Source organism: Cervus canadensis, chromosome 5 (assembly GCF_019320065.1).
Source record: "Cervus canadensis isolate Bull #8, Minnesota chromosome 5, ASM1932006v1, whole genome shotgun sequence".
Lineage (NCBI taxonomy): Eukaryota > Metazoa > Chordata > Mammalia > Artiodactyla > Cervidae > Cervus > Cervus canadensis.
The window spans coordinates 67,084,336-67,107,782 of record NC_057390.1 but is presented as its reverse complement, the minus strand read 5'-3'; the positions used below and the strand labels follow the sequence as shown (position 1 = coordinate 67,107,782).

The 23,447-nt window shown below is 47.1% G+C and overlaps 1 protein-coding gene across 1 annotated transcript; it reads right to left on the bottom strand.

The window, feature by feature from the left end:
- Window positions 1-3,484: 3,484 nt before the first annotated feature.
- Window positions 3,485-12,027, bottom strand: PCARE (photoreceptor cilium actin regulator). The gene is made up of 2 exons (XM_043470330.1): window positions 8,285-12,027; window positions 3,485-3,662 (listed from the first exon to the last, which is right to left on the bottom strand). The coding sequence occupies exons 1-2, from the start codon at window positions 12,025-12,027 to the stop codon at window positions 3,485-3,487; spliced, it is 3,921 nt and encodes a 1,306-aa protein (XP_043326265.1).
- Between the last annotated feature and the right edge of the window lie 11,420 nt (window positions 12,028-23,447).

The window sequence follows — 23,447 nt, the reverse complement described above, 5'->3', positions numbered from 1 at the left end:
TCCTATGTAGGCTTGCTTTTGCCTTTATACTCAACATTCCTTCTTGGTTTCTAACTATGAAGAAAAAGAACAGAATCATGTCTTTAATGGATTGGGTCCATTGGCTTAATTAATTCAAAAGACAAAACAAAACAAAAAATCTCTGCTCTCCCTTCCCCTAGAGCACAGAAAGTAGATTGGACCCAACATGGATGAGGGTCTTAGGCAGAGGGGGAAGGTGGGTAAGAGTGACCCATCTGAGAAGCTCTAGAGCTGGGCTTGCCCCACATGGCCACCAACAGTGAGTTTTTCCCAAGGCAGAGCCAAAGACACAGGTTTGAGGAAAGACCTGGCCACAGGAAGGGTGAAACAATGGATTTTCACACAAGTGGTTCAATGGGGTGGATTTAACTTATTTTTATAGAGTTTAATTCAGAATGTAATTTGATCTGAGTGCAGTAGTTGGGATGAGTGAGTGGAAAGTGAGTGAAAGTTGCTCAGTTATATCTGACTCTTGGTGACCCCATGGACTCTACGGTCCATGAATTCTCCAGGCCAGAATACTGGAGTGGGTAGCTGTTCCCTTCTCTAGGAGATCTTCCCAAACCAGGGGTTGAACCAGGGTCTCCCACATTGTAGGAGGATTCTTTACCAGGATTCTGAGTCACAAGGGAAACCCGTGGTTGGGATAGTAGCCCCGAAACACTTCTTTGGCTCATCTGTCCCTGGGCTAGCTTGGCACTGCTTCATCTTAGACCTTTACTGCCTCCCAGCTCTTTGGCCTCAGCAACCCCTCCTCTTTGCCACTCTCCCAGAAGATGACTTGGGATTCTTGAAGCCTTTGGGTCCTTGGGCATCTTGATGGCTATACTAGCTCATTGCCCCGGCTGCCTGGGCCTAGAGGTTTCTGGGTCTCTCATTACATGACATATGAGAATATATGGTGGCAGCCTGGCCCTGTCCTGGCGCAGCAGGTGCTCAGTGGAGGTGGGGAGGAACTCATCAGCTGCTTCACTGCTGATGGCAGGAATCCGGGGTGCCCTGGATCCCTCCACTGCTGCCTGCAGGACAGACAGGAGGGGTAGGTGTTGGCTGCTATTTTACCAGCCTAGCTTTCATGGGGGTGGGGCTCTCCTCTTACAGAACCTCCTGCCAGGCACCCTCATGGAGGCAGCAGTGGTTCATTCCAGACCTTTCCAGGGCATTCTCTCTGATACTGAGCCTCCTGCATTACATAATATGCTGCCTGGCTCTTAGCTGCCCATTTTTCCTCATATCACTGCAGCTGGGTACACTCAGCCCACCTTGCACCACCCCCCCACATTCAAACCAGCCCCAAACCTCTAGGATAAGCCCTTTGCAGGGCGAGGGGGTGGAGATGGCGGAGTCTGGGCTGGAAATCAGCCTCACTTTCCATTCTTTCAGATCTGGTTCCCCGTTCTCATCCTATCACCAGACTTGTCATTGCTGGGGTTAAGACGCCACGTAGCATCCAGTTTCATCAGCGGGGTCCCTGTCCCATCTCCTGGCAGCTGGGGTTCTGTGCTGTTTCTTCAGACCTCCAGGAAGCCGGCCTCGAAACCTCTCACAGGGCAGAACCCCTTCTGACCAGTTCTTACCTCTAGGCTGGATGGCTCCACACTGCTTGCTTCCTGAAAGCTTGCCTATGGGGCCCAGCCCTTGGCAGCATGCTGCCAGCCTAACCATGCAGGGAGATGGCCTGAACAAGTTTTATCCCTACCTCAAACAAGTCCCCTGAAGCTGGCTGCTCTCACACACTTACCCAGGTCCTGCCTGCTTGGGTGGCTTTAAACTTCCAGGGTTTCCTGCAGCCTAGGCAGTTCCCAGGGCCCACCCTCCTGCCTGGGGTGTGATTCCGCCCCACAGTGGCCTGAGTTCTGCTCTGAGGATTAGAGCAGATACACAGCAAACACAATCTCACAGTGGGCGTTCATAGGCATTTCCCCATAGAGGGGCAAGTTGTGGCCCCTTGTGGTAGTATAATCAACACTTCCTTGGATGCCTTGGAAGAGATGGTCCCTGTCACCTCTGAGTATCTGGACAGGTCAAGGAGGGATTCCCTTATTCAGAGTTTCAGCCTGTCCGTGGGGGTGGTAGCTGAATTCTCAGGACCCAGTTTAACGTGTTCTTGAGTCATGATCCACTTCAACAAGACAGGGCTAGAAGACTTTAATTTTTTCCAAACTTAAAAAGTCAGCTTTGCAGCAAAGGTGGAGGATTGCCCCTTTGCTGTACCCTGTGGGTGAGAACTCTTGTCTTTTGACAACCCACTGTGCTGGCACTGAATCACCCAATTGCTGCAAATTCTTTTCTAAATAGAAAGCACGCCACAGCCTCCAGTGGAAAAATTCCAAAAGCTGACGCAAATATCTAGCTCAATTGGCAGAAGCAGGGTTTTGGCATGAACGATGGCTCTTCACTTCAATTTCAACTCCTGGCTCTTCACTTCAATTTCAACTCCAGCAGAAGGTCTGCAGATGACTGGGAATAAAGTTGGCTGAGAAACCCCTGTGGGAGATTGGCTGTGTGTGTGTGTGTGTGTGTGTGTGTGTGTGTACATTCGCACCCGTTACCCACACGTCCTTCTGTGCTTCAGTCCCCATGGAGCACAGAGAAAAGGCTGCCTTGTTTGGGAGGCTTGGCTGTACCCACTCAGTCTGAGAGAGAGGCCTGTGGGTGCGTAGGACAGAGCATCTGAGACACGTTTAGCTGGAAAGGCAACAGGACTGCACCAATGGGCTGGAGGCTTTGCTTTCAGGGCTTTGGAGTTGAGCTTGGGAAGCAAAAGAAGGAGGTGGAGCTATGTGTCTTAATCTCACCTCAGGCTTCTTATCTCTGGAACAATCAGCTTCTCAACAGAGCTCATAATGGGCACTTGAATGCCGTGCCACTTTTTAACCTTAAAAAAGTTTTCTGTTTGTACAAGTAGGTGCACGCTTTAGGCAAATGGAATGATGGGATAGGCAAGGGCAATGGAATGTTAAAAAAAAAAAAGTAATGAAAGATAATAGATTCTAGTGCCAGGCACATCTGTGCAAGTTTACCTGTTCTCTTCCTAGCTGGGTGAGCTCAGACAAGACACTTGGGGGGTGAGTAGGCATGGGGGTACTTTGGTTTTCTTGCTGCAAAACTAGGAGAATGCTGTTTGCTTCCTTCATTGTTGAGAGAATTAGATGGTTTCATGAACACCTGGCTCATCAAGCATGCTGGAAATACATTTTCCTGCTAAATTAAGGCCAACACTTGAAGGATTAAAGAGTGTCATTGTGGAGTCCATTTGATAGTTAATCTTTGACCCTTGAGGCAAACCAGGATGCAGGGCTGCACACAGTAGTTGTTCAGAATTTAGCAGACCCCTCGGGCAGCGCCCCTTCCAGGCCTTTTCTGAATCTCAGCAGGAGTCTGGTTGGCCTACCCTCTCTGGGGCTGACGCTTGGCTGTTACCCTTGCTGAGTGACATCAGTGTCACTCAGCTGGCAGCCCGTCAGGTGACTTCCTTCTGCTGGGACTTGTCCTGGGCATGGCCCGCGCTGGCCTCTCGCTGCAGCCCGTGGCCCAGCACACAGAGCTCTGGGCATGGCGCACCCCTGCCGCTGCCCTTCAGTTCTAGGCCACAGGGGCTGTTCCATGGCTCTGGGTCCTCGGGGCTCTCCTCGCTGCCGCTGCAGAGAGAAAGCACAGGTGCCAGTCAAACCCTCCTCGTGGCTTCTGGCCCCGCCCCCTCGCCATTCTGTCTCTCTCCAGCCCTCCTGTCTGTGTCGCCCACAGACCTGGTGGGCCCTTGTGCCAGGCCCCTGCCTTTCCGTATCAGCTTTGCCTGCTGGTGCTGTTCTTGTGGGTGTCTCCTCTGGTGGGGTACCATGAGAGCCATGCTCCTGGCGTTTCGGAGGACAGGCTGAGTCCTGTTTTCTCCTGGGACAATCAGAGCCTGCAGCTCTGAACAAAACAGATCCCTCAAGAACTCGGGCTTTTATTTTGTTTTGTTTTAAAGTGTTAGTTGCTCAGCTGTGTCTGACTCTTTGCAACCCCATGGACTATAACCCGCCAGGCTCCTCTGTCCATGGGATTCTCCAGTTTAGAATAGTGGAGTGGGTTTCCATTCCCTCCTCTGGGGGAATCTTCCTGACCCAGGAATCAAACCTGGATCTCTTGCATCACAGGCAGATTCTCTACCATCTGAACCACCACTTCTTATTCCATAAAGGGCTAGGCTTAGCTAGCTGAATTAAAAATAAAAGCAACACCAACGATAACAGCAAAAGCTAAAATAAAACAAATGCCAAAACAACCCGGCTTTGCTCCGCTGCCACCCTTTTCCTGAAAGGAATAAAATGAAAACTGCTTGGCCCAGACCTGGCCTTTGACTAAAACAGAGCTTCCCAGCTGCTGAGTGCCACAGTGAAGGAGCTCTGAACAAAGAGGGCCACCCAGTGTGCTCTGGCGGCACAGAACGGAGGGTGGTCCCAAGCACGGAGCAAGCCTAGGCCAGATGGGGAACCAGCTCAGAGAGCCACCCTGGCCATGGGCAGCCAGGCTAGTCCCGCAACAACCACATGGAAGGTGGAGTCGGCTGTCTAGGTTCACGCCCTGGCCCTTCCACTTACTAGCTGTGTGACCTGGAGTGTGTTGATTAATCGTCTTGGTTCTGTTTCCTTCTTTGTCAAAAGGAGGTAGTAATGATGCCCATCTCACAGGACACTCAAAGGTTTCAATATTGGATGAAGCATGGAAAACTCTCTGCGCACTACCCAGCACATCACAGGCACTCAATAAGTAGTCAACTGTCACTGGTGCTCTTTTGTAGCATGACCAGAAATTCGTACCCGTGGACCTGAAGGACCACTCTGTCATATGGCACCTGAGGCTCTGAGCCTCTCCATCAGCTACCTCAGGGCCAGGACGAGACCCAGCTCTCCATGTGCACAGACCAGCAGCCCTTCTCTGTGCCCACAACAGGACCTTCTTGACTGTATTATGAGTGTGCTCAGCTCTGCATCCTTAGACTTACATGGGATATCCAACCAGCAGAGGACGAGTTTGGATCCTGACAAGATCAGAGTGGCAGGAATGAGGGTGGGGTGAATGGGCACTGACATTGGCCGATACGATTTTCAGGCAGTGAGGAACCCGCTCTGTTCCTTAGAGCCAGTCTTATCTATGTCAGCCTCTGGCCCCACCATGAGTCCTTGCAGGACCCAGTGATGTGTGGGTAACAGCTCCCACCTTACTGTTTGTTTTCCCTGTGCCCCTTTGGAGCAGGGGGAGGCATGACCCTTTGCTGCCCGTGGGCTGGAGCGGCTACCAGGAACAGGAGAGGCAGGCCCAGGGGACAGGTTATGGTACCCAGCATCTGTGGATGCTGACACTGAGGTCTAACACAGGATTTGGTTCCAGAATTGTGTCTTCCCCACCCCCAGCCAGGTCCTCCATGTCCATGAGGTTCAGGCCAGGAGGTCGATTTTTTTCAGTTGCTGTATGGCTGTGGTTCCACCTGTTCCCAGACCTGATGGGGAAGCAGGCTGCCTGGGTCTCTGGATCAGGAAACATGTCTGCTGAGAGTCCCTGCCTGGCTAGTCCTGTCCTGGCAGAGAGTAAAAGCACCGCGTTTGCATTTAAGGGAGCAAGTCTGGACACACTGAGACCTGGAGAGAGACAGCTGCCTCCACCAGAGGATTCAATATGTAAATAAGAGTTGAGGCTCAGTAACTGAGCTTCCTGGGGAAGCCTCCAAGGACTGTGCCCAATCCCCGGGCCCCGAGATGGGGAGGTATCAACACCATCGTGTTTTCTAAAAAAGGGGCTCGTGCCTAGCACAGGATGACAGATGGGAGATCAACACCAGATGCAGGCCAGTGCGTCCTGCAAGCCTGCCCTGGCTGCAAGATACTATGGGTGGGGCTGCTCCTGCAAGTCCTTGCTTGGGGAAACAGCCTGTTCTGAGCAGTTCCTGGCTTTCTGGCACTGACTTGTTGCATGATCTTGGGGAAATCACGCTCAGTTCCCTGGCATTGTTTCCCATACCCAGGACAACAGAAAAAATGCTTGTCTGCTACAGAGCTGCAAACGTCCTGCTCTTAGAGCTGGTTGGCTTTTGCTCCCAGATGCCAACTTTACAAGGGTTGGGCGGGGAGTGTAGGGGGTGTCTGGGGAATGAGCGTTTTCCCACTACTTCCATCACATGCTCACAATCTCACAGTCTGGAAGAGCTTGGAGGTGTGGTCTGACCAGGAGACAGGAATAGGTGTGAGTCACTCTGTGACCTTCCACGTGACCTTGGGAAGGCTCCTGTTTATGCATCCTCATCTTCCTCCCTCTTTCAAGCTATAGTCACTCCCCACCTCGCCCCATCTCTCTGCATATTGAAATTCAGGACATCAAACAACCTTTTAGGCTGCCCTATTCTGAGGAGAAGCCTGAGAGAATGGCAGTATTTTCTCCTTGAACAATTTTATGTTACTTTATTATTGCTCCTGCTGTTTTAAAATGTTAGTGTTTTTAATTAATGCCATTTTATTGTCCCTGTTCTCTCAAGCTCTTCTCCTGAAGGGCACAGTTTTAGAAATCTAATAACTGAGTAAGTAGCGAGTGTGAGGAATAATGCATTAACATTTATAGAGGTTCTCAGATGAAAGGTGCTGTGTTGTAGAAACCTCATTTTAGATTTAAGAAAAGAGCAACGTTACATTAAGATTTGTGCAAAAATAATCAATATTTCATTTCTTTCAAGTGGCTGGGGAAATTTATATAACTATAATCACGCACAACTTTCCCGAGATAATATCTTTGTTTAAAATTGACTGCCGAGTACTTTGTGAAAAATTACCATTTATGCCTCGACAGACTGTGAAGTCTGTAACACGTATCACTCTGGCAGAAATTAACTTCTGATTTACACAACTGTGGGCACTGAAAAGATAGCAAGGGCTGGTGCGGGCTGAGCTTTGTCTGATCTGATATTAAGACACATTGATAAGAGTTCCTCTTTAACCGACCTCAGATGTACATGTTTCTCCCCATGCTACAATTCAAGGAAAGATACATGTCCCTGTATATCCTGTAAAATAACCACATCACCATATGAGTCCTTTCAATGGCCAGGCAGTGGCTATACTTTGAGTCATGTCCTCTCACAGCCGCCTGCCCAGGCCTGTCTGCGTGTCTGGGCCAAGAACATGCCCCTCAGCAGCCCTTCATGAGAAAGGCACACTTGGAACTCAGCCGGCCCAGGGCGGCAGGGGGGCCCTTCTGCCTGCGTTCTCGTGATCAGTGCTCGTGGAAAGTCTTGTTTCTCCTCTATGCACTCTGAAAGGGGAGATGGAGAAGGAGGCAGGCTTGGGGATCCTCAGGAGTAAGAGGAAGCCAAACTTTTATACTCAATACCTCCAGGATATGCCATTCTTAAAGTGTGTCTCCTGGCTGCCTCCCAGACCTTTTCGAGGAAGGTGCTGTGTCCAAGTTGTCAAAACTGTGTCCATCATAATATTAAGATGTTTTGTGCCTTTCCCATTCATTCTTTCATGAACGCAGAGTGGAGTTTTCTAGACTACAGGATGTGTGACATCACAACGGAGTGCCTGTGGATGAAGGTCTGAGAACCCAGCTGTCTTTCAGTGAAGCCCACACACTAAAGAGGTTTGCAAAACTTCAGAGGTTTGCAAAACTAAAAGACAGTGTCACTCTACTCACTCAATTTATTTTTGTTGTGGAAAAAATAGTTACTTTTCCTTATTTATGTTAACATAGAATGGGGCATTTTAAAAATTAATAAATACTCTAGACATCTCTCAACTTTTTTTTTACTATAATGCAGTAAAAAGCAATAGATGCAATGCACAAAGGCCTCTTGAGGGTCTCAACTTTAGAGTTTAAAGAAAGTCCTGGGACCAGAAAGCATCTCCCACTAAGATGCAGGTCTACTGATGTAAACCAGAAAGGACAGAAATCAAGCTACTGGCTCCAGACAGGTCACCGTGACTCAATTTGGGGGGGCCAAGTCTCAATCTCCCCACCTGTGAAATGAGGGGCATGTGTGGCTGGACCAACCTGGTTGTTTTAAACTTTATTTGTATTACAGCAGAGCCTCTTACAATGAAATCTTTCATGGGAACCTGAAATGTGTAACAGATGAAAAATTGCTGCTTCAGGTTGGGACACTGGGAGACCAGATATCTTGATACCCCCTTTCTAACTTGTTCTTCTCTCGGAGCACAGTTTGAAAACTACTGACCCAGATGATCCTAAGGGCCCCTCAGCTCTGTTCCCCGAACCACAGGATTCTCCTTACCTGCTCTGGCCATGCTGGGATTCACAAGCGCTGCTGGTGGCGCCTGGGACAGGCAGGTGAAGGTGGACACCCGGCCGGGGGTCAGAGGCTGTCCTTCGGATGAAAGGTTGAGGGTTCAGGGCACACAGCGTTGTCCCTCGCTGTGAATCTGCCCTCATTCGTGGCCCTGAGCTGCCCCTCCAGCCTCCTGTGGGGGTCTCAAGAGGACCCCCAGCTTCAGCGGGCAGCGATGGTGGGGTGAGTGGATGTACTGTTGAGAGTGGTAGTTTAGCTTCAAACAGAGAGGAGGTGGCTGGGCAGAAAATGGAACGTGTGTTTCCAGATGCCGTGGCTGCCCGACTGTCTTCAGAATCTCGTGTTTCCTTGGGCCCCTGACTGGGAGATGCTGGGGGAGACGGGGAGGGGCCAGAGGCCAGGGACCCGGCTTCTGTGCACTGGGTAGGGGGACTGGAGATCTTGTGCTGAGCGAGTGGGCTTGCTGAGGGAGGGCTGGGCAGCTTGTGCTGGAGGGGAGGGGAAGCTCGTTTCTTCACTGTTGGGGGGCTTAGCACCCTGGGACTCACTGGAGGGCTGAGGGGTGGGCTAGGGGATCCATGCACACAGGGTGCACTTGGCTGGGCAGATCTGTGGGTGGAGGACAGGCCCGAGTGCCTCTTGTCCACTCTGGGCGTCCAGTGCGCCCTTGTGGGAGAGGCCTTCCTGACCAGCATGGGGCTTCGGCCTTGGGTCTGCCTTGGGGCCTCGGGAGAATGCGGTCCCCGCATCGGCCTGCTTAGGCTGGGTTCTGAGATCCTGCTCTGCCCGGATGTGTGGCTGGAATGCAGCCAGTGGATGACCTTCCGGGGAGGCTTGGAGAGGCCTGAGGCCCTGTCTGCCCGTACCTGACTCTGCGCCCTGCTGCCCTGCACCTCTGCGTTTCCGCTAGCTGCTGGTGGGTGGTTGAAGTCCAAGGCAAGCTTTCCAGTATTGCAGCTGCCCTTGCTGTTCCCTGGCTCTCCGCTGCGGGCCCTGGTGAGGGTGGTGGTGCTCTTGCTGGGCAGCAAGTCAGTGGGGCTCATGGAGGCTCTTAGCCTTGGGGAAGCCCACGTTCTCTGGGCAGAGCCAGTCCCTCCCAGCCCTGGCACGTGGGTCCGTTCAAGGGGGCTCTCTGCTCGCTTGCCACTCTCCGGGGGCTCTAGAGAAGTGAATGATTGGTCCATCAGAATTTCCAGAGGCGGTGGAGGGAGATCCTCTGGGTTCTCCTCTGTTTCCCAGTTGAGGTCCTCACTCTTGGCTGCTTCAGCTGTGAGCAGAGGGGGAAAAGTAGGAGCTAAGGGCCTCCAGCCTGGGCCCATCCTGAGAGATTCTCCACCCGCTGCTGGAGAAATCTGAGGCTTTGGGTACAACGGGGCCAGCCCTCTGTAAATGGGGAATCTGGGAGGCATGGTGGGGACCCCCCACTTCTTGGGGCAGGGGCTTGGCCCCGAGTCCCGGGAATCCCCCAGTGTCCTTAGACTCTCGGTGGGACTGAAGGTTTCAATGAGTTTCTTGACTGATGTTCTGGTGGGGCAGCTCCTGATGGTCTGGTCCCTGACCCCTGGAGCCTCACCGGCCCTCTCTCCTGGTGGGATGATGTTTGGGAGCCCCTCAGCTTTTCCCTGCCCAGGCTGTTCTCCCTCAGGGCGGGAGCAGCACTTCTGGAGGATGCTCTTGTCCTGACTTGGCAAAATGCTGAAGTTCTTGGTGAGGGATGACTTTAGCTTGCTGATGGCGCTGCTTGGGACCACCCGGCAGCGGTTGTCGGGCCTCAACATTGCAGCTCTGGGCTGCATGACTGGCTCTTGGCTCTGCCCCTGCCATCGGGCGATGTAAAATGCCTCCAGCCTCTGGCTGAGGTCCCTCTGGACCCTCCGCAGCTCCTGGAGGGTGTGGTCCTCCGTGTGGCTCTTCAGACACCCCTCGGACTGGGACCTCCTCTGCCTCGAGGGGGCCCTCCTGCTGCCGCTGGCTGTGCTGGGTCTCGGGGGCACCATGGTCCTGTCCTCTTCCTCCATCCAGTCCTGGTGCTCAGAGGGCACAGGAACAAACTTGATCCTTTCACTGATCGCTTCCTTCATCTTCAGAACCATTTCCCGGGCCTGGGGGCTCCTGAGCCTCCGGGGGTGTGGCTGAAATGGGCTTTCGGCACTGGCAGGTGAAGACCGTGGCCTTGGATGGGAAGCGTTTTCCTGCCAGGTACATGGACTCGTGCAGCTCCCTTTGTCCTCCTCCTCCTCCTCTGAGCTGCTGTCCTCACCTTCACCGAGGGATGGAGTGCCCATGCACCTGGAGCCTTTAGAAAGGTGTGCTTCACCGGAAGTCCCCATCCCAGGGGGACCACATGGAGTGCTTTGGCCCAGCCCCCAAGGCCTGGAGGCAGTATTTTCTGGGCCAGCAATGGAGGGCCAGGGGCTCCCTGATCCACCCTGCACTGCTGGATGAACCTTAGCTGTGAGAGGCCTTGAGAGTGGGCAGTCCTGGGGTCCGTCTAAACCCATCCGGAATGGACCTTGCTGCCAGGTGTGTCCTGACAGCCTGGCCTCCACTGTGGGTGAAGTCACCGGCCTCCACTCTGCAGCCTCCGGCACTAGGTCGCAGCTGGCTTGCTTGCTCAGCTTGTCTGCCAGCTGCACGGACTCACTGTCCGCACCGATGCCACTGTCCTCAGAGCACAGGGGTAGACCCCACGCTTCAGGGTCGCTGTGGCTGCTCGCCAAGCTCTCCAGGTGCCCCAGAGTCCTGAGGAGGCGTTCATCCGCGCCTCTCTTTGTGCTCAGCTTGTTCTCCAGGTGGCCTGCAGTGGCGTGGAGGTAGCTGCCAGAGCCCTCCAGGAGGCTGCTGGAGAGCAAGGCCACCGTGCCGCTGAGCTCCTGTAGCTTGCTGACTGTGTACTGCAGAAGCTGCTGCAGGAGATCTGGCTGCTCCTGGGGCTCTCCTTTCTTCAACGGCCAAGCCAGATCCTCCCGAACCTCCTGGAGGAGCTCTTCCCCATCCTTTGAGATCTCTCCCAAGAGCTGGTTGACCTCGTCGAAACACAGCATCAGGAAGCTGACCATGGGCTGCAGCAGCTCGTGGGTCTGGGTGGCCCGATGGGTGATGCTCAGAACTGCTTCATATTTGGAGAGGCAGGCATGCAGATAGGTGTAAGTGCGCTGGTGGGCCTTCACCAGGGGCTCGGGGAAGTCCACCTTGTCTTCAGACTCGTGGGCAGGAAGGATGGTTTGGCGGTAATGGCCCTGTTTGCTCGACCTGTGACATTTTGGTCTCTTTGCCCATTTGGAAGTCTGCTGGGTATTACTTTCTTCACTCTCTTCCTCAGAAAAGGCTGCCCCTTGTGACCCATGGGAGCTCTGTCTCTTGAATGGAATGTCCGTAGCCATGCAGCTTTGTGATTTGTTCAGTTGGGATGGGGAGGTTTTGGTTTCTGGGATCAGTCTCTCCATATCTTTTGCTTTGCCTGCAGTGGGATCCCTGGTGAGCTGACAGAGACTGTCAGCCACAGTCTGGGTCCACCTGGGACTAGGCTGTTCTTCCTCTGCCCGCTGTCCCTGGGACGAGCCCCCTCCGGGGTCATAGCAGGTGGAACTTTGAACCAGCAAAGAGAGGGAGCCTCTTGCACTGGCCCTCTGATGTCCTGGAAGAATTGCTTTGGGCTTTTTAAAAAACTGGATGCCACTCTTGGCAACACTGTTAACAAGATCACTGTGGGAAGGTGTGCATCCCATGATGTCAGCCTGTCGTCATCTCCCTCCTGCAACCCTCACAATTTTCAGAGAATCGTATTTAAAATAGGAACAGAAGGCAGTCTTACTAGTTCATCCAGGCAATCTGCAGGCCAGAATCCTTTGAAGTCCAAGGTGCAATGTCCTAAACTTGCAACCAGCTCTCTTCACTTCCTTGGCCCCATCTTGCCGAGGTAGTAATGCTGCTGTCCTGGTGATGTTCTAAGGTTTGAGCCCTCTGCTGCTAGTGAGCAACAGGGCAATTCTAAAGGACTTCAGTCTTGTGGATTACGGGCCTCTGAGTGTTGCTCGTGTCCTAACAGATGTGCATGGCAAGTGGAACTTTAAGCCTATTAGGTTAATCATGCCCCAGCCAGTCAGCATTCACAGTGTGTTCTAATATAGAACTTCTCAGCATTTACTATCTTGGGAAGCGGATTATTTTTGCACGTGCTTATGTTTTTAATTCTGCTCAGACGCCTGCCATATGAAACCTAGAGAAACGAGCCATAATTGCAAAAGACTCTGGAAGAGACACATTTGTGGAGAGGAAGCAAAGGGTTCGCTGATGACGGATCCTTAAAGAGAAGTGACCTTCACAATTTAATAAGGGCACACCAAGCTCCAACCTGTTACTACCCAGAAGACCCCAAAACACACAGTAGATGGGAAGTGAACTGATGCATTGCTGTTTGTGTGGCTTATAAAATAGACCATGACTTTCTAGTGCTGGTGAATGTCTCTAAATAAGATGGGGAGTAAAGAAGGTCAGGTGGCTTTCCTTTACAATAGAAAAGGAAGGTAGATTGCTTGGAGGCTTGGAGGGGAAACCAGAAAAACTCACCACCAGCTCAAGGCCAGTTACTGTGGACTATAGTTGCTCAGGGAGGCAGTGCTCTCACAGGAAAACACTTTTTATTAAACCTTTCTCATAGGAAAAGAGAACAAACAAACTGTGGAAAATTCTTAAAGAGATGGGAATACCAGAACACCTGATCTGCCTCCTGAGAAATCTGTATGCAGATCAAGAAGCAACAGTTAGAACTGTACATGGAACAACAGACTGGTTCCAAATCGGGAAAGGAGTACATCAAGGCTGTATATTGTCACCTTGCTTATTTAACTGATATGCAGAGTACATCATGAGAAACGCTGGGCTGGAGGAAGCACAAGCTGGAATCAAGATTGCCGGGAGAAACATCAGTAACCTCAGATATGCAGATGACACCACCCTTATGGCAGAAAGTGAAGAACTAAAGAGTCTCTTGATGAAAGTGAGAGGAGAGTGAAAAAGTTGGCTTAAAACTCAACATTCAGAAACTAAGATCATAGCATCCTGTCCCATCACTTCATGGCAAATAGATAGGCAAACAGTGCAAACAGTGACAGACTTTTTTTTCTTGGGCTCTAAAATCACTGCAGATGGTGACTGCAGCCATGAAATTAAAAAATGCTTGCTCCTTGGAAGGAAAGCTGTGACCAACCTAGACAGCATATTAAAAAGAAGAGCCATTACTTTGCAAACAAAGGTCCATCTAGTCAAAGCTATGGTTATTCCAGTAGTCATGTATGGATGTGAGAGTTGAACTATAAAGAAAACTGAGTGCCAAAGAATTGGTGCTTTTGAACTGTGGTGCTAGAGAAGACTCTTGAGAGTCCCTTGGACTGCAAGGAGATTCAACCAGTCAATCCTAAGGGAAATCAGTCCTGAATATTCATTGGAAGAACTTATGCTGAAGCTGAAACTCCAATACTTTGGCCACCTGATGTGAAGAAATGACTCATTTGAAAAGACCCTGATGCTGGGAAAGATTGAAGGCAGGAGGAGAAGGGGACGACAGAGGATGAGATGGTTGGATGGCATCACCGACTTGCTGGACATGAGTTTGAGCAAGCTCTGGGAGTTGGTGATGGACAGGGAAGCCTGGCGTGCTGCAGTCCGTGGGGTTGCAAAGAGTCAGATACGACTGAACGACTGAACTGAGCTGAGCTGATAGGAAAAGAAGCTAAAGCAGGGCAGTGGAGAGCAGTTATGAGTAGAACTTAAGGGAAAAATGTATTTTCCTTTTCAACCCCAGCTTCTCAATCTGAGCCTGGTGCTCTTGCCCATAGCTAAGGTAGCAGCTGCCCATTTAAAAACTTCTTTAAAACTTTCTTTGCTGTCCATAGGGCTTCACTTGTGGCTCAGCTGGTAAAGAATTCGCCTGCATTGCAGGAGACCTGGGTTTGATCCCTGGATTGGGAAGATCCCCTAGAGAAGGGAAAGGCTACCCATTCTAGTATTCTGGCCTGGAGAATTCCATGGACTGTATAGTCCATGGGGTCGCAAAGAGTTGGACACAAAGAGTTGGATGACAAAGGTCACAAAGAGCTGGAAAGAGTTGAGCGACTTTCACTTCACTTGCTGTCCATAAAGTGTAGAGCAGGCATTTGGAGTAGAAGGATTTGGGTTTAAATACTGACTCTTTCTCCCTTAAGATGGGGGAATTTCCACAAGTTATTTAACTTTCCTGGGGCAAAATTCATCTCTGAAATGGAGATAGTGGCACCTACTTCATGGAGCTCTTATGGGGATTAAGTCAATTAATGCCAGGTAAGTGCTTGGCACAGTGCCTTGCAAGTGGTAGGTACTCAAAAGAAAAGAAAAGACTTCTTTATTCCTCTCCCCCTGGCATTCTAAGCCACTTATAACAATAAAAGTCATGAGAAAATTCACTAGTTTGCCCAGGACCAAGCCCCAGTCCTTTCTGGAGCTGTCTGGAAATAACTACTGAGGCTTGGAGTCCCAGATCAGGTTTCTGCCATTCTGTGTCTGTGCAGGCCCTTTGCTCAGCACACTGCTGCCTCAGGACTTCTCTGAGACCTCCTTGTGTCATTTTTCTGTTTTTAAGCACACAGTAATTTCCACCAACTGCAGGAGTGAAGACAGGCTTTGATGTAATCATTTCAGATTTATGGATATTCAGCTTGTTGACAATGTTTAATTTTCTTGATAGAAAAAAAAATTGCATGGAGCACCTCTTAAAGTTACTGAGAATGGAGTTACATTCTGCCTTTATTGCTTTCATTTTCTCTTACTGAGTGCTGTTCAACCAACAAAAACAACACTGTAGGTTTTAGGACTTAGGGATCCCTTTTCTGCCGGGAACAAGCTGAAGACTGGCTACCAGGCTGTGTGCAGAGCCTGGTGTCTATCACAGCCCTATGCCCCAGAGTGCATAATTAATAAAGTTCTCCGATCTGTTTATTTGAAGCAAAGCTCATGGGAAACACAGAGCTGACTCAGTGCCTGGGGGCGAACTGTGTTAGGCATCAAAATGTTGTTTCATTTGTCAGAGCCTCGGCTGGCCCAGTAAACAACCATGCCAAGTGGGAAGAGTTCTCTCTCTTGCATTTAACACAGTGCCATGCTCATCTGAAGGGTTCTTTATATAAGTTCTCCTCTTGGGCTTTTGCTTGAATCATCTTTGTGAAAACTTTTGATCTAAGTGGCTAAAATTATTTCCAAACCGATGATCAAAATAAAAGCATTTGCCCGGAGGATCAGCTGTCAAATAGCTTTGTGCCTTATAGACAGGTTTTCTTGACTATTCCAAATAATTTAGGAAGTGCTTTCTTCACTGCCTCTCATTTTTCAATGAGACTCCCTTTTGTTTTTCTTCCTTTTCAAATTCGTGTCGCTTCAAATTAAAAAAAGGGAGAATTGCTTTGAGTGGGAATGTAAAATGACCCAGTTACTTTGGAAAGCAGTTAAGCATACACCCACCTCCTGACCCATCTTTTCTACTCCTAAGGATTTATGTAAGAGTGTTGAATGCCAAGGTCCACAAAAGAGACTGGTACAAGAATATTCCTATTAGCTTTATTAACAATAGCCTCAAATTGGAAACTATCCAACTGTCTGTTAATAGGGAAATACATAAATTCGGCATTGGAATATCTGCCAACAATAAAAGGAACAAACTATCGAATATGTAACAATATAAACTTAAAAATTAGTATGCTGAGTGAAAAGAAACCAGACGGGTCCCACCAGAGGGAAGGCTACAGGGTTAGGGTTAGAAGCAACCCTAACCTAAGCAAAGTAGTGAGAAACAATTCTAGATTTGCTCTGCAGCCCAAAGAAGTCCTCCAGGTTGCCCTTCCTAATCGTCTCTGTCTCTGACAAGGCCCTTTGGATTGAAGGCTTGGTTGGTGGTCATTGGTTTAAAGTTTGTCTCTGGGTAGAGACTTTCAGATGACACTTAGTGTGAATTCTAGACCCACAGGAAGTTCCAAACTCTGCCACCTCTGTCCTCAGCCCAGATGCCTGGTTCTCTGACCCTCAGCTGGCTCACCTCCCAGGGCTCTTGCCAGCCAGAGTGGTGGCCGGGGCCAGGAAACCGAATGTGTTAAATGGCTTCATGCGGGTGTGCATGCACAGTTGCTTCAGTTGGGTCTAAGTCTTTGCAACTCTTTGAACTGGCTCTTCTGTCCATGGGATATTCCAGGTAAGGATACTGCAGTGGGCTGCATTCCCTCCTCCAGGGACTCTTCCCCACCCAGGGATCAAACTTACACCTCCTGCATTGCAGGTGGCTTTTTTACTGCTGAGCCACCAGGGAAGCCCAAAGGGCTTCATATTAACTATCAATTAAAGTCTCTAACTGGTAAAGTAAACTTCTATTTCCAGTGATATTTTAAAGTAAGGCATGTTGATTTCAGCAAAAAAAAAAAAAAGCTTGCATTTTACATACCTTGTAATTTTTATTATTATTTCCTTCTCTTTTTTTGTGCTTATATTTTACACAGCTGCTAATCATTATGCCTTTGTATTATCTGCATTAACTTAAACATATTATAGACATTTTCCATGTTATAGTGTTTTACCACACTTGAAGGAAAGACAGTGATGTGTATAGTGAAGGCAACAACCTCTTACTTTAACAAAAAGGTAAATAGCAATGACTCTATATGAATAAAAGAAAGCACAGGTTATGAATTTCCTGAGGGAGATGTTTCTCAGTGTGAAGTCCTTCATAGAAATGCATATAGATGTAACCCCACACACCTACCCTGTGGCATAGGTGGATAGAAAAAAAAGTGACCAAATATATAGGTTTTGTGTGAAAAGCTAGTGTCCGAGGCAGAGACAAACATCTTAATGAAGTGGTGAAGCTGGACTTAAACCTCAGGTCTGGCCGACTCTCAGGTTCTGGGTGTTCCCGCTGTTTCAGGCTGTCTGCTGCGACAGCTCAAAATCAGCAGGTTGAAGTGTGTTGATGATTTTCAAACTGCCCTCAGGAGCCAGTGAGGGGTCTAAGAGACACTTCAGCTTTAACTGACCACATCCACTTTTCTCTGCTTAACAAATGGGTTTTCCTGTAAAATACCTCGTGAAGGGATTTAGTAAAGATGTGTTGGGACTTAGCCACCTGTGCCCAGCTCTGGGCTGCCAGAATCCTTGAGTCACTTCACAGATGATTTCCAAGGTCTGTTCTAACTCTAACACCAAGGTCCCTTCTGACTCTAACAACCTTGTTGTTAAGACTGTGGTTCTGTAATAGTTTGGCCTTAACAGGAAATAAAGTATTTTCCTTCAGAGCATTAATGTAGAAGTCTGATTGCCATCCCTTCCTTACAAGTGGTCATTAGGAGATCCCCAATCTCAAACCCTGTAACATAGAAGCCCTCTCAATTGGTCCAGACTTTTTGATCTGATTTCAGCTCAGATAGTACAAACATCAATCAGATTATACAATACTTTCATGCTCTTCCAACTTCTTAATGCAGTAGTTATTTATCATAGTATTTTTTACATCAGAAAAAGATTTTACTACTTAATGTGAAGACAATTCATGCACATAAATTAAAGAGGTGAACAATCTTAGTGACTTTGAGATGATGATGATGATGATATTTATTGTCATGAGTGTTTCAAGCTCTGTTGCAAACACTTCACATATCTTAATTAATTATACTATATATGGCTCATGCTTTGGGAGGAGCAGGTTGAGAAACTGAACATACACAAAATAGAGTTTAACGTTATCATTAGACAAGACCTCACACCAGGAAGAGAGGAAAGATTAAATCAAGCCTAGTGTCTCTGGGAGTTGGTCCCTGAGACGGTTGTAAAGGATACTCTGTACTGAAAAGTCCTTGATTCACTGGGTGAATGGATCCCTTCCTTTCTTCACTTCTGAGCTTTCTTCCACTTCCCAAGCCCAAGAAAAATCCCTAGCTTATTGCCTTTGACTTTTAGATCTCAGTCTCTTCTCCTATAACACAGGGATGGTGCAGGGGAAGGGCTCCTGGCTTTGAAGTCAGAATACAGCACATGGGGGAGGAACTAATCAAGATTCTTCCCAACTGTCAGATCACTGCTCACATGTTATTAGAAGGACCCGTGGAAAAATTGTGTTAGCATCCAGATAAACTGTGGGATCACTTGTTAATTCCGAGTAGGGAAATAGCAGAATCTAATTTCTTGACTTGAAGAAACTAGTTGTTTACTTGTATATTTACTTTAAAACATATGTACCCTGGGCCTTGGAAAGATCTTGGCTGCTAGTTGTACAAACTTCTCAAAATAGACTCTTTACTCTTGTTATTTTTGGTTTTGTGTATGTGGCACATTTGGGGAAAGACATCAGGTGATGACGTGAATTCATGGTGGAACGTGGGTGAGGAGCCAGTCTCACGATTTCTCAGGGCTCGAAAAGCAAGTAGTTTTTGTAACATCGTAGCCTACTCTGTGCATTTTTTCTTATACTTAAATACTGTAATATTTTCTGAGCAATTGCCCTTGGATTGAAGAGCAGACAGCAGATTCAGTTCTCTCTCTCTCTTTTTAACGTTTACATCCATAAGAATGGCTTGTCTGTGCTGACTGGGGGATGAAACACCAACCACTGCTTATAACCTAATCTGGGAAATTTCTTTTCTATTCACTCACAGCTTTTCTGAATGCATCATTTTTATAAATTTAGGATTACTAAGACAAAAACAGCTTCCCTCCAAACAGCCAAGTATTTATAGTAATGTTTAAGGGAGATTAATTATCCAAGGATAATTGGAGAACAAATAAGGCAGGTGATAATTAAAATACTTGATATTTAAAAATTGAATCAGCTGAAACTTTGGATCTTGGACTTCTAGTCTCAAGAACTGTGGGAAAATAAATTTGTTATTAAAGCCACCCCATCTATTGTATATTGAAATGGCAGCCTGATGAGACTAAAAGAGATTATTTTTTAAGAATGGCATTTTTTTAATTATAGAAACTTGTATACAAATGTTCATAGCAGCACTATTGAATATAACACTATAGATAAAGGTGGAAACAATAGAAATGTCCATCAACTGATGGAAGAATAGGCAAAATGTGGTATATAATGGAATATTACTCAGTCATGAAAAGAGTGAAGTGTTGAGAGCATTGTAACATGTTAAACCTTGAAAACATGCTAAATGAAAGAAGCTAGATACAAAAGGTTATATCTGATTCCATTTACATGAAATATCCAGAATAGGCAAATCCATAGAAAGAGAAAACAGATTAACGGTTGTCAGGGGCTGGGGTGAGGGGAGAATGGGAGTGACTGCTTAAGGGGTAAAAGGTTTCCTTTTGTGATGATGAAAAGCTTCAAGAACTAGAACTTAGTGATGGTTGCATTAACATTGTGAAGGTACTGAATGCCTGAATAGTACACTTTAAAGAGGTCAAAATGACAAATATTGTTTTAGGTGCATTTTACCACAACAAAAGAGCAGTATATGCAAATGTAAACATTTAGAAAATACAGATAAGGTCAAAGGGAAATAAAAATGATTATCTATCTATCCTTTTCAATAAAGGCAGATTCTGCTGTACCTACAATTTGGAACCTAGCTTATCTCTTACTGTATCATGAATTTATACTCATATAATCAGATAGTCTTTACAGCACTTTTAATGACTACACAATATTCCATTGAACAGAGAAATGATAGCTTCTTTTGCCAGACTCTTACCATTGATAGGTTATTTCTATCGAAGTATTCTTGAAATGTCCTTGTAGATAAATCCATGCTCACATTTGTGATTATTTTCTCAGAATAAATTCTGAGATGTGGAATTGCTTAGCCAAAGAACGTAAATTTTAAAAAACTGACTTTATTTTTTAGAACAGTTTTAAGTTTACTTGAAACTGAGCAGAGAGTTCCCATATATGTACCTCCCCCCACTGCTCAGTTTTCCCTATTATTAGTCTCTTACATTAGTGTGATGCAGTTGTTATTAATTAATGAGCCAACATGGACACATGAGTATAACTAAAATCCATACTTTATTCAGATTTCCTTAGTTTTTACCTGATGTCATTTTTCTGTTTCAGGATCCCGTCCAGAGCACCATATCACATTTAGTTATCACAACTTCTTAGGCTCCCCTTGACTGTAACAGTTTCTCAGACTTGCCTTGTGTTTAGTGATCTTGACAGTTTTGGGAAGTCCTGGTCACATTGTAGAATGTCCCTCAATTGAGTTCTGTCTGATGTTTTTCTCATGGTTAGATAGGGGCTGTGGGGTTTTGAGAGGAAAATCACAGAGGTAATGTGCCTTTTTCATTACATCATATCAGGAGTATGTACTGGCAACATGATTTATGGCTGTTGATGTTGACCTTGATGTTGACGACTGTGATGTTGGTGTTGACCTGACTGATGCAGTGTGTGTCAGGTTGCTCAGTTGTAGAGTTATTCCCTCAAATTCTCTCTACTCTTCGGAAATATTCTGAGCAGTCACTTAGGGAGAAGGGAGATATACTCTCCATGAATATAAATATTGTTAAGGTTTTTGGTATAAATTGTGAAGTTATTCTCCAGAAATATTTTACCAGTTAACAATCTCAGCAGCAATGTGACTATGTGTCTACTTTACTGGAAATTTTCCAGCACTGGATATTATTCTTTAAAAAAATATCTCCTGAGCTTCAAGAGGAAAAATTGTATCTCATTTTTAATTTGTATTTATGAGTTTATTAAAGAGTTGGTATATTTTAAAAATTATATATTTTGTTGGCCATCTTAACATTTTGACTGATCATATAAGTTGTCACATTGCCAGTAATTTTTTAAAAGTTTTCTCTTTTCCTTTTAATTTTGTTTATGGTATTTTGGAGGGGCACAGAAATTTTCATTTCACATGATCAATTCTGTCAGTCTTTTTCTTCATAATTTCTATCTTTGTTGTCATGTTTAGAAATGCTAACTTTACACTTTGTAAAATACCTGGACAAATTTATATTTAGGGAGTTATTATTATAGTGTTCTTTTTCTTTTATTATTGCTTATTTATTTACTTGTTTATTTTTTGTTGCTTATTATTATTATTTACTTATTGTTGTTTGCACTGGGTCTTCGTTGCTGTGTGTGGGCTTTCTCCAGTTGCAGGGAGTGTGGTCTACCCTTCATTGAGGTGCAACTGCTTCTCATTATGGTGGCTTCTCTTGTTGTGGAGTGAGCTTCAATAGTTGCAGCATGTGGGCTGCAGTAGCTGTGGTGTGTGGGCTTTAGTTGCTCCATGGCATGTGAAATCTTCCAAGACCAGGGATCAAACCTGTGTCCCCTGCATTGGCAGGCAGATTCTTTTCTTTTTAGGAAGATTTTTTTTTTTTTTAGGTTGAGTTCCCATGAAATGGGAGGACGTGGCTTGACTACATAGAGGTTTTTCTCTGAAACAGCTAACAGTGGACACAAGTTCAAGATGGATAACTGTAACTTATGACCACTCATGGAGATTTATGACACTGGTTTTAATATTTTAAAGAATTCCCGAAATGGGAGTGAACCGGCTGACATATGACATGATGATACCTGACATATACCTGGGATTCTCCAGGCAAGAATACTAGAGTGGGTTGCCATGCCCTGCTCCAGGGGATCTTCCCGACCCGGGGATTGAACCTGCCTCTCTTATGTCTCCTACACTGGCAGGCAGGTTCTTTACCACTAGCGCCACCTGGGAAGCCTTTTAATGGAGAGAATTAAGTGGGAGCCCCCGCCTGGTGGGCTGCCGTCTATGGGGTCGCACAGTCGGACATGACTGAAGCGACTTAGCAGCAGCAGCAGTGTCCTACAAACTATCCAAAGGAGCTCATGTCATCTGCTGCAGCCAGAGCCAGACACACAGACTAAGAGTAAGAAGCAGGCTCCGAGGGAGCTGAGATCAGGGAAGAGAAGGGGGCAGCGAGGATAAAAGAGAGGACATTTTCAACCTAATTTTGACTGAATTATAAACTTGAATTGACTATGGAATGACTGAATTCAAACAAATTTATCTGAGGGTAACCAGATTAAATTTTCTCTGCTTTGAGGCAGAATGGAGACTCAAGGCAGAGATTACACTCAATTATAGGAGAATAGAGAAAATCACGCTTTTGCACACTCAAGTCAGTGACTGTGAAATTTGTACTGGCTCCAATAATTCCAGGCAGCCAGGTGTCAGTAAAGTCTCAAGAACAGATCACAGAATCATTGTGGGCTGTGCTTCCAAGTTATTACCTCATCTGTGACCACAGCGCAGAAGGTCCACACAGTGTCTTGTCATCAGAAATCATGATGAAATCCTTCCAAATTTCTGTTCAAAATGTTCCCTTTATATTAGAAAGCAGAGCTGATCCTTGTTGGTGGAACAAGTACATTTTTTGAAGTTCTGAAGAGATTCAGTCCAGATTGTAACCCTATGATTCTAAAAGCAGGAAGTATGAAATTGCAGATTGCTGTGAATATCTTCTTGAGTATATCTTCTAGACCCGCTGCCAAGACTCAGTGCTGAGGTGGGGTTGGGGGGTTTGGGGGTGGCTGGGACAGGGCATTAGGCCTCCTGCCTCTGAGGGGTATGGGCAGGAACTTGGAGAGAGGGAGAAGAATGAGTCAGGGTATCAATTCTCCCATCTCCCTTTGGGAGAGTCTCCTCTGTTTCCTAGGGCTCCCTCCTCTGCCATTGCTGCTGGACCTTCAGTGGTAGGGTAAGGGTCATAGCTGATGGCCTCTGGCCCTTTAAATCTGGTATCCGTAGCACCACAGGCAATGTCATTATTGTGTATTTGCTGCCTGTAGGGAAGCAGGCTGGCAGTACTCAAAGGAGGACTCCACCCCAGGGAGGCAAATCAAAGCCTGCCACCACCACCCAGGCTTTCTCCAATTGGAATCTGCATATGGGCCCAGGGGAGCCCATTATGAAAACACCTATTTCCATACACTCCCAACCAACACTCTAAACAATTTGTGCTCTTGTTGAGGAAGCCCCATGAGAAATTGAAAATTTTTTTCTGGGTGACGTTGAGAAGATCGTGACATGATTTGGGTAAGTTTCATCATGAAATGAATCTTGTGCCCACCTGCGCCTCTCGTGAAATCTCATTTCTGGTAAGGCACAGGTGAGTGTCCTGGCCAGAGCAC

Coding starts and splice junctions, on each gene's coding strand:
- PCARE (XM_043470330.1), bottom strand. CDS start 12,027: ATGGGATGCACACCTTCCCACAGTGATCTTGTTAACAGTGTTGCCAAG. Junction 3,663..8,284: donor TCCCAGCATGGCCAGAGCAG/GTAAGGAGAATC, acceptor TTCTCTCTGCAG/CGGCAGCGAGGAGAGCCCCG.